Source organism: Linepithema humile, chromosome 6 (genome assembly GCF_040581485.1).
Source record: "Linepithema humile isolate Giens D197 chromosome 6, Lhum_UNIL_v1.0, whole genome shotgun sequence".
Classification (NCBI taxonomy): Eukaryota; Metazoa; Arthropoda; class Insecta; order Hymenoptera; family Formicidae; genus Linepithema; species Linepithema humile.
This window is the reverse complement of record NC_090133.1, coordinates 23,327,929-23,339,997: the sequence shown is the minus strand read 5'-3', so window position 1 is coordinate 23,339,997 and position 12,069 is coordinate 23,327,929. Positions and strand designations below refer to the sequence as shown.

The window sequence follows — 12,069 nt, the reverse complement described above, 5'->3', positions numbered from 1 at the left end:
TTTTTTATTAGATTGATTGCTGAAACGTTTTATTACACATATATATATATATATATGTGTATGTGTGTCTGTAGGAAGGTACACACAAGGTACAGGCTTTATGTTGCGTCTCTTTGAACGCAGCTTCTGGAGCGCTTTAGGTATGTATTACTCCTCATTAACTGCGCAGTATTCCCTAATATGTACGTTTGATCCTATTGAGGAGGAATATCCGTGAGATTTGCCAGCTGCGCGAAATGATCGACAATCAACAAGCCGCTACTATAATTTCGCTCTGCAACCCGGATTATTTCTATTATTTTGCTCTGATACTGATATCCTTGCGTAAATTCAAATGCATCAGAATGTATCGATGCACAAATATCAATTTACGTTTTACAATACAAGTCACGCAGTGATCGGTTTCTAATGACAAATTTATATAATACGATATCTAATTATTCGTCTGAAATTAAGATTGTATTTATAGATTATACGCTCACGCGCAAGTTTTAATTATACAGGATTTCGTGTAGCTTTGATTTTCTACGTTTATAAGTATCCGAATATATCTCGTATAAAAAAGGTTTTAAGGATGTTTCCAATGGTTTCACAGTCGGCATAAAATTTGCACGAAGAATTTCGGAATTCCGCCGAAAATTCCGCAATAGTAGTGTAAACTCGACGCTACGTTCTTGAATTCCAACTGTTCCGCTTTAAACAAAATTTATCAGATCTCGAATACTTTCCATCGAGTCGTAAAAGTCGCCGCGCATAATCCCGCTGTATGCGCGTTGCTAATTGCAGAAGAGAAAGAAAGAATGTTCTTCCGTTTCGTCTGTTGCCGTATTGGAGAAAGTGAGTTGCAAAAAGTATTGTTAATCGTTTGAAAAAAAAGAAGCTGATAACTTAATAATACAATATTACTTATTAAAAATATTAACATTCGAGAAAGATCGATCGTAATAAATGTAACAATACATTTTGTCTTTTACCGAATTAGAACTTTTTGCTGTTAAACATGTCTGCAATTATAATTTATAACATCATATTAAACGCTACGTTTTCTTTTTAGTTTGAATATTTGAACATTTTGTGCGTGAAACGTATATTTTTCCAGCAATATCAAGATTAACGGCGAATTCGAAGCTGATGCACTTGAAGCAACGCAGGCGTTTTCAATTCACAAGAGACGACACAATTTCCGTCTCCCATCTAAACCGGCGCGGCACCTTTAGGTGTATGTACATCGGTAGCCGGTTACTCAACGCCCCTCGAGAACAACTCGAAAGCATTAAGTAAAAGCACTCCTGAGGCGCCAATGTAGTCCGCAAGACGGGAAAACGGCCCTCTCATTACTCGGCCTGTTAAGTTTTCAACGAAGCCCACACTAAAGAGTGATTTACACGCCGGAGTAAATTTCCCTCTTTGCTTTGCTCGCAACCGCGGTTGTTGTCCAGCTGCATTTCGTCAGCTCGCGATTTTAAATAGGTCAATGCAAGAAACATGTTCTCTCTCGGAATATAATTAAATCGCAAATCGATTATTTAAGCGGGATAATAATTGCGGTTAGTTTGATTGAATTTTCAAATGTTTTTTCTATTATCTCAATATTTCATAGTCAATACATTCTTAACTTATGCAAATTATTAATTATTTAATTGTTAGGATCATCTTATATCAGCGTAATACAGTGTGCCTGTAATATAATATATTGCTGAATGCATTATTTTGTCAATAGAGAATAGTTTCAATTACCTCACACCCGACATTTTTCTTGGTAACTCGTATGGAATCTAGCGGACGATTACTCAAATCGCTGTCTTGCATGATGTGACCGGCCAGGCCAAATACGTGTATTCTCAAGCAATAACATCGCAAATGTGTGTTAATTCCCCAAGAATACGCGTCGCCAACCTGACCTGCGAAGAAGCATCCGATCTTCTTTCTTGAGGACCTCGATGGGGTTCCTTAAACGAGCTGATTAATACATTTGAAAATCTTACATAAAATTGTAATTCATTATAATATTAAAGTTAAGGATAAAAAACAAAGTCTTGTATGTCTTTAGACGGTAAAAATATATCGGAGAAAACTTACAAAATTATTTAAAAATGTTGTTAAGAGTAATCTTATAAAAAAATAATATTTGAGTAAGAATATGTAATTAAACTTTTAAATTTTTACAAATTTATTTTATTATTAGATTTTATATAATTAAACAGGAAGAAGTTAATCAGAATTAATAAGAAAAAAGGGTGGTTAATAATATTCTTAATCAATAAATAAATGAGATAATAAAAAATTTTAATCGATACTACCTTATGATACACAGCATAATAATGGATGATACTTAAAGCTAATATATCCAATCCATTATTTATTTCACACACACACACACACACTTTTGTTTAATGCAAGAAATTTCTAACATTATTTTATCCGTAATCTGTTGCAGAATATTTGGATATTTTTGATATTCAGATCCACGTTTTGTAAAAAAATAGAGTAATATAGAAATTTATAATGTAACGTCTCTTTCAGAGACCTAGAAATTATGGCGAATTTGAGTATCAGAAGGATTTTAAGCGGATCGCGAAAGAAGCGGGACATTGATGTGCAATGAATATGCGATTAAATAACTCAGCGAATTAAATCACAAGAGCGCGTAGCGAAATATATGTACGGCAACAGATTTTAAGCTCGTGTGCCAAGTATTGCGGGGAGCCCGGAAGTCGGCAATAATATTCACCTCGTCTACTTTAGCCACGTGTGTCGAGTATATATCCGTGTTTTAGTATCCATTTCCTCACGGATACTTAAATTCTCACTGCGTGTGGGTACACCATGCGCGGGAATCACCCGTATCGCGCGCAACGACTTTCGAGTGTATGCGAGTTCATTCCGTGCGACTTTGTGCCCGGTACACCCATATTCCATTAGTTTTACGCGCAAACCATTGAGCTTTATATATTCTAATGGAAAAAAAAGTATTAGTGTGTATACCGAAATAGCTTTGACGCACAAACTGTACGATGTGATAAATTAAATGGCGCGACACTGTTCTCGCAGTTTATTAATGCGACGCGCTCGCACAGAACGTAACTTAGATTTGGCCACAACAGAGGCGGTGAACGATAAAGTATTGAAATTGCTAGGCTCGCATGAAAAAAAAAAAAAAAACGAAGCGCATTATCGGCGCCAATGTCAATGAAAATTCAATTAATTATAACGAAAGTTCTAGTACATCGTGAATTTGAAAATATCATAGCGAGCACATTCTAATGCTTTTTGTATATGTCTCTTATGTTTAAGTTGTTTATATAAATGTAACAATTTTTTGCAATACTTTTTTAACTTACAATTTTATATTTAGAATAATAAAAAACTCCAAAATAAATAGATTCGGAAGTCTATACGATAAGCACGCTTAGACGCTAGCGAGAAAAAGTTATCGCGTCCCGTAGTGGCGATACATAGCACTATCCATGCACATTTATATTTGCAAATGTGTCCACATTACATACACGCGCTGTTTCACCGGAATCCTGACCGAAAAGCAGAACCAGCCGGCGTACCAGTTGAACGGTGAAAAGAGAGACGGTGTTTAGTGGTGATTCGACGGTAGAACAGTGGAATGGCGGAACGGTTAACCTCTATGAATGTCTGCCAGCCGCGCGTATAAAGGCAAATATGATTACTGTATTTGGTTCGTAAACTATATTAACCGTCGCCTATCTAAAGGAGAGAAGGAGTTCATTTTCCAGAGGAGAGCTTGGAAATTAGTAAGTGTTACGCGTAACGGTATTAAAGCGCGATTCGTCAACTCGATTCGGTCTCTCTTAATGATTTAGACATCTTGCAAGAAGGTACTTTAACACATTTGTTACCAGCGCGTGACATTACGCTGCGCTAATTCGGGTTTCTTTTAATGTTCGATTCTCACGACAGATCGGCATATCGCGCCGAATTACGACGCGGTCGATTTTTTCGCGTAATAAAATCTACTTTGATATTGAAAATATTATATCGAATGTATATTGAATCTGCAAATCTAGCACGTAACGAACATAACATAGCTAGTATCACGATAATGATGCAACATTCAAGTTAATAATCGTCACAGCAATTTATTCATCATTAATGCAGACGCTAAAAGAAAACGCACATTTAAAAAATAACAGCAACCGATAAAACGCTCGTATAACTCCGCAAGCAGATACGAAAGTGAAAAAGTACCAACGCGTAATCTGCCGATTGGTAAACGAGTGCTGGACATCGACGTTAAACGGGTCCATGAGGGGGTCACCAGAGGACCAAAAACCAAGAATATCCGTGCGCAAAGCACTCTAGAGTTTCCGGAAAAGTGAGCTTAAAGATGCTCACTCGATTGAATGGAAATAAAACGTGGACACAACTGCCAATACACTTAGGTCGGATTCGCCGTTCTTGCTAGCGGTTTAGATTCGAAGAGAAAGCAGCTCGATAGTGATACGAGGCTCAGTTCCGTGATGAGATCCAAGTACTCGAGAAACATATAACGCGCAAGATAAGTAGAGATTGGTATAATGCTAGCGTGCAATAACTAACAAGAAGAGAAATAGTTGATGCGTCCGCATAATTTTAAACTTTTTGTCAACACAGTTGCGGCGTGTGCAAAAATATTTTGATGTCATGATACGTTCGACCCGGAAAGTCTTGAATCGGAAATATGAGTTTTTTTTTTTTTATTGACGTTTGATATAATTGAGAACAGCGAATATTGTATTAAAAAAAGCATTTTTGTTATTTATATTGAAAGTTATTTATATTTCAACTCTTCATAGAACGTAACATAAAATTTCAAATCTATTTCTCTTTAAAGAACGCGCTCAAACGCGTACGAAAACGTCTTGAATATTAAGCAAATAAAAAAAAGAGGAAGCAACACATAACGCTCTGTCTCGCATAAGTAAACGAGCCAACGCGTTTTGTTGCTTTTTTATCGCAACGTCTCTCGTACAACATATATTGATGACATACATGTATTGAATCTTAGCATTGATGTTTATGCTAACAGTACGATAGAATATCAGCGTTGCGAAAAAAAAAAATAGTTGCGATAAATTTCTGTCGGAAAGAAATTAGGATAAAACCTACGTGCGGCTTCAAAAGGCGGAGAGCTCGAGGCGCCAGTAAGATATATAGAACGAACGATCAGAAGAAGGGTTCGCGATAGGGGTTGCAGGAAGGATAGGGGGAAACGCAGAGAAAGAGAGGGTTGAAGGCAGGCGGACTGACGGACGGCGGATCCCCGACAAATGGATTAAGCGCAAATTGCTAAACTCTGTTTAATTTGGCCAAATGAATTTTGTTCCGCCAGCTCTCTCCCGTTTCTCCTTTGTCCCTCCGTTCCCTACTTCTTGCATCTTCTCGTTCTCTTGCTCTTTCTTACTACTACGCGCACTCGTGGCTAGATGGACCGAAATCCTGCTTCCCACTACGATGCAAGTCGGATTCCGAAACAGACAACCACTTGTCTTCTCGCGATGCTTTAGCGTAGATGTGGAAATGATTGTGTCATATGCGTGTTCACAATTATATTAGTTGCTAAATATTTTTCCTTAAGTCGCGTTAAAACGTAAATAATAAATAAACATGATTTCTAATATAAAATAATCTTCAATAAATAATTTTTTTTAAAAAGTAGAAATTAAAATAATAATTGAGATTTTTATTGTCAATATTAAAAGACAAACGTTGTCATTAATAAATATAATGCGTCTTTTTTCACCTGCAAAGAATACCACGTTATCTGGACTTTAGGTACAACGCATTATTCGATGCTTGATACCGATCATTGATATCAGTAAAGGCAAATTAACTTCTGCGCAATAGAGCTTTAAGCTTCAAAATAACTCATGAGTCATGTAGTACGTGTTGTGCAGTTTAATGCGTGTGCTCACGCAAGACATCAATTGCATATATTAGCAGTATCTGTGTGTGCATATGTATTACAGATTAATGACGATAAGTTTCTGTATTTTAATCTATAAATAACTATTTTCGTTTTATCTATTCCAGTTCATTAATATTTTCAAAGTATTTTTATCAAAACATACAAATTTCTTATAATGATATATTTACTATCTAATCTAAAAACATATACGCATGATATATGAAACACGGAGAACTCCATTTAACGCAATGCACATGTACAGCACATTTATAAAATAATAAAACATTCTTGCATTATTTTCGTGCGACGTAAGATATATATATACCTATATATAAAGCTACAAGCCATTTAACAAGCAATTTTATCTCGGGATGAGCAGTCGTGCGCGAGACTTTCAACTGAGTGGATCGCTTTGACTCGACAACGCAATCGCGCTCAATATTTTTCATTGGATTGGATCCTACACAGTCGCAAACAGTGATTTAATCATAAACTTTATTCACAATACTTTATTTATATTTTACTGTATCTCAATCCGTTGAGAAGCAATCGAGTGTCCGAGAAACGTCTGCCATGGAGTGCTGGACGATAGTCTTATCAATATTAGCTGGCGCACTAGCCATTTATTACTATTCATCCCGCAAAAAATCAAACGACTTTCAACAACACGGAATTCCACACGTGGAGAAACCATCCTTACTGAAAAGACTTTGGATGATTTTTATATTTCCAAAAAGCTTCGCGCAAATAATTCAAGAAGTGTACAATCTACATTCCGAGGCTAAGTATATCGGTCTTTTTGACTTCACGAGATTGGTTGTAGTAATCCGTGACCTTGAATTAATCAAGTCTGTCGCCATTAAAAATTTCGACTCGTTCGAGGATCATCTTTTCTTCAGCAGCGAGAACCAAGATCCGCTTTTCGGAAAGAATCTCATCGCACTTCGCGGCGACCAATGGCGTGACGTCAGAGCGCTTCTCAGTCCTTCATTTACATCCAGCAAAATGAAGGCAATGTTCCAATTGGCATCCGAGTGCGCTATAAATTTTTCAGACTATCTAATGAACGTACCGTCGGAGAAACGTATCATGGAAATGAAAGATATTTTCTCAAGGTACACCAATGACGTGATCGCCACGTGTGCTTTTGGAATTAACATTGATTCGATGAGAAATCCGGAAAACGACTTTTACACGTACGGCAAAAAGGCGTCGAATTTTAACACACTTGCTATCATAAAAATTCTAATATATCAACACGCGCCAAGACTCGCGCGCTTGTTAAATCTCAAGATGCTGGATGAACATACGAATGCATTCTTTATGAATCTGGTGGCTGACTCCATAAAATTCAGAGACGAAAACGGCATCACTCGCCCGGATATGCTCCAACTACTCATGGACAGCAGAGACAAAAGGGAACCCGGGAAAGAATTGACTATTGTGGACATGACGTCACAAGCGTTTATCTTCTTCCTCGGTGGGTTTGATAGCAGCTCGACACTGTTGAGCTTCGCGGCCTATGAAATCGGCGTCAAGCCGAAAGTCCAAGAGAGGCTGCAAAACGAGATCGATCAAGTTCTGGAAGACACGAACGGCCAGCCAACCTACGAGGCGATCAACGGAATGGCATATCTGAACGCTGTGATTAACGAGACTCTCAGAATGTATCCAGTGCAACCGATGACAGACAGGCTGTGCGTGAAAGACTTTGAGTTGCCTGCCGCGTTGCCGGACGCAAAACCGTATCTCGTGAAAGAAGGAACGATACTCTGGATCCCATTTTACGGACTGCAGCGTGACGCCAAGTACTTTCCCGAGCCGGATAAATTCAAGCCCGAGAGATTTCTCGACGAGAATAAGAAAGATCAATGTAATCTTAACGCTTATTATCCGTTCGGATTAGGCCCGCGAGTATGTATCGGCAATAGATTTGCATTATTAGAGACTAGAATCGTACTGTTTCATCTTCTGGCTCGTTGCGATTTGAAGCCCTGCGAAAAGACGCCGATACCTCTAAAACTGAAAAAAGGTGGATTTTCAACGCGGGCCGAAGGCGGCTGTTGGTTAAACATTGTACCGAGAGAGAACAGATATTCTAACATTACAGATGCAAAACAACAGCACTGAGCACAAAAAAATAATCTAGTCGACAATAAAATAATCTAATTGTAAGGGCAAGTGCGTACTTATATAAAAGTATTTGAAATGTAAACATTTACAAATATAGGGAGAATATAAGTATATTTCTCAATTTAAAATAGAAAATACATGTTGAATTATATATTATATTATACTTATAATATAAGAGCTTATATATATATATATATATAAAAAGTAGCGATAAAAAAGATTAACATGTGGAAGCTGCAAGGTCAGAGAATGATTCTGCAAATTAATTTAATACTGCAGGAACAGTGTCGATTATAATACAATCTTGCTTCAAGTATACTGTTGACGACTGGCGATGGTCAAGGTCGACTGCATTATTTTCCAACGCGCAATTTCGCTATCTTTCTATTAAAACGGTATTTGCTGATTAGTGTCTTTGTTTGTATGTGAGATAAGGTGTTATCAAAAAGATAACAAACATACTAAGAGCTGAAATACATAGTCGGTCATTGTACGACGAATAATCATAATTAATAATTTTATGAATCTTTAATTATTCATTAACTTGTACGTAATTCTTATGAAAATTTATAGTTTTTTAATAATTTTTTATTTATAAAATTATTTATTAAAAATTCTCACTCTCCTTTCCCCTCAGATATAATTAATCGATGCTTATTTAAAAACCAAACTCTGTGCATGTAGAAAAAAATTATTATAAAAAAATTGTATTAATATAACTGAAAATAAAAAGACTGTCAATATTAGCAATACAAATAAAGAATAAAATGTGGATTTAAAGCGATCTCAATATTCTCGGTAACACCAGACATATAATATATTATTATTATCTTCTTTTAGCACATTTTCAAAGATGGAGTACTCAATATTGTCTATAATAAATTTTTACACAATTATTATAAATTTTTTTAATGTCAGTAATACGTGCGATTAAAACACATTGTAAGACACATTGTTTAATAAAAAAGTATCCACTATAGTTAATGTCTTACTTAATGAATCGATGATTATTTAATAGGACTAATAAATACAATTTTACTACACATTTTAACAGAAAATACAAAATTATTTCAAATCATAAATTATCTAAAAAATAATAAACCTTTAAATAAAAATTCTGAAACAAATCGTGGAATATTAATACGAATAAATGATTGACGATCTATGCATATAAATCCATCAGAGTAATTGAATACGCTTACAATTAAAACTTGTAAATTTACAACAACGAATATCAGTTCCAGTTGAACAAAATTACATTAACAATAATATGCGGAATCCAACGTATTTCATCACGTTTAATAGTACGTTAGTGGTGTTAAAGATAAATATCCTTAAATTAACGTAAACTTCACTTCTCTTACATAAGCCATGATACGTCATACAGTACATATGAGAAAGATCGTTCCAGTGCAGCATCAGTCGACCGTCAAATCTCGACGCGAAACATTGTGTGTCCTTATTAAACAACTGCGCGCTTAGTCAAATATCAAGTGGATTGTGTAAAGATTGAAAATTGACTGTGCTGCACAAGGACAACTACATGGTGGAACTAACACAGTAAAACAGTTTTTTTATCAATATGGTATACGTAATCGCTTTATCAGTGTTAGCAGGCGCTTTAGGCCTCTATTATTTCCTTTTAAAGAATTTGAATTTTTTCAAGAAGCATGAAATACCGCATTTCAAGCCTCTTCCTTTATTGGGCAATATGGCTCCATCGCTCTTCCGTCGTCAATCGGCAGTCGATCTTATAAAATCGATATATGATCTAAACCCTGACGCCAAATATGTCGGTCTATATGAATTAAACAGACCGCTCATCGTGATTCGCGATCCCGAGCTTATTAAATCTATAACGTTGAAACATTTCGATACGTTCATGGATCATATCGGCTTTTTTGACGAAACTCAAGATGCATTACTTGGCAAGAATCTTTTTTCTCTCCGCGGGGAAAGATGGCGGCAAATACGGTCCTTGTTGAGCCCAGCTTTCACATCCAGCAAAATGAAAAGTATGTTTAAGCTCATGTCAGACTGCGGCGCTAAGTTTGGCAATTATTTGGCACAATTACCACCCGAGCAGAGAATGATGGAAACGAAAGACGCCTTTACTAGATACACCAATGATGTAATCGCCACCTGTGCTTTTGGCATCACCGTTGATTCCATGAGAAATCCGAAAAATGAATTTTATGTGTATGGCAAAGAAGCATCCGGCTTCGACAGCATCATTCTTTTAAAAATCTACATATTTAAAACTTTCCCTTGGTTAGGGCAAATATTTGGATTGAAGATCATTCGTGAAAAAATAGCAAACTTCTTCCGAGACCTTGTGGAAGTTACGATAAAAACCAGGGATGAGAATGGTATCGTTCGACCAGATATGCTACAGTTGATGATGGACAACAGAGGTAAAGAGAGCAAAACAGAACTGAGCATCGAAGATATGGTGTCACAAGCGTTCATTTTCTTCTTCGGCGGCTTTGATAGCACTTCGACTTTAATGTGCTTTGCCGCACATGAAATTGCTGTGAATCGAAATATACAGGAAAGACTTCAAACTGAAATCGATCAAGTCTTGGAAGAGACGAATGGGCAAGTACCTTATGAAGCTGTGAACAATATGGAATACTTAGATGCGGTCATCAGCGAAACACTCAGAATGTATCCAGTTGCCGCGATATTAGACAGAATATGCATGAAAGACTTTGAACTACCACCTACCTTACCAGGAAAAAAACCTTTTACTATGAAAAAAGGACAAGGCTTATGGATACCAGTTTATGGACTTCATCAGGATTCCAAATACTTCGAAGAGCCGGAAAAATTCGATCCAGAGCGGTTTCTTGGAGAGCGAAAAAATGAGTCTCTACACAGCGGAGCTTATCTGCCTTTCGGCTCGGGTCCTAGAATGTGTATAGGTAATAGATTCGCATTGTTAGAAACAAAGGTTCTTCTCTTTCATCTGCTGGCACGTTGTGATCTGAAACCTTGCGAGAAGACACCGATACCCCTCAAGATCGCTAAAGACGCTTTTAATATGAAACCTGAAGGAGGCTTCTGGTTAAGCGTGACACCAAGGCAAAAACCGCATAAGACTGTCGTAATTAATGAAACACACTAGCCGTAAGCATATTTCATTACTTCTTAATCATATCTTGTAAATTTGAAGACACAAATAAACAAAAACATTTTTTACTATTTTGCTAATCAATAACAAAGTAAAGATATATACATTAAGTAAAATTAATGTTATTTAAATTTCAGATAAAGTGGACGGCAACAAACCTAAAACATGGCTCTGATTCTTAACAAAAAAATTTGTGTTGTTTAAAGTTTGAACAATTATTTTTCCACATTTCCATAAGAATCTTTCTGATATGTTGGAAACAACGTCGTCTTTATCTATTGCATATTGCTAAGAAAGCGAAAAAAAGATGGCACGACAGAGATTACAGAATCTTATCTCGGTTTATGATTATCAATTAATAGCACAAATTATTTTTTTTTATTTAAATAGTGCACAATTATTGCCATTAAACCTAATAATCACGAATTTTTTGGACATATTAATTAAAAAGTTTCTATTACATTTAAAGCCTTACTTAATGAATCGATTATTAAACAAAATTAATAATAACTAAATAATAACTAAAATAATAACTAAAATTTCATTATACATTTTTACAGAAGATTCAAAGATTTTTTTGAAATTATAAATATTCTAAAAATTAATAAACCTTTAAAGATTCTAAAACAGATATTCGTGAACTATTAATCAGAATAATTGACTCACGATCTATGCGTAATCTATTAGCATAATCAATTACGCTTTCAATTAAAACTTGGAAATTTTACGACTACAAATAACAGTTAAAATTGAACAAAATTACATTAACAATAATACGAAAAATCCAATGCATTTCATCATGTTCAATAGCACGTTAGTCGTGTTAGAAATAATTATGATTAAACTGTACATTCTTCCACTTCTGTTGCGTAACCAATGGTACGTC

At 35.8% G+C, this 12,069-nt stretch overlaps 1 protein-coding gene across 1 annotated transcript; it reads left to right on the top strand.

The window, feature by feature from the left end:
- Positions 1-6,264: 6,264 nt before the first annotated feature.
- Positions 6,265-11,645, top strand: LOC105672980 (uncharacterized). The gene is made up of 3 exons (XM_067358118.1): positions 6,265-8,046; positions 9,620-11,179; positions 11,321-11,645. Exons 1-2 carry the CDS (start codon positions 6,491-6,493, stop codon positions 11,175-11,177), a joined length of 3,114 nt encoding a protein of 1,037 aa, XP_067214219.1. The 5' UTR covers positions 6,265-6,490; the 3' UTR covers positions 11,178-11,179; positions 11,321-11,645.
- Positions 11,646-12,069: the final 424 nt, after the last annotated feature.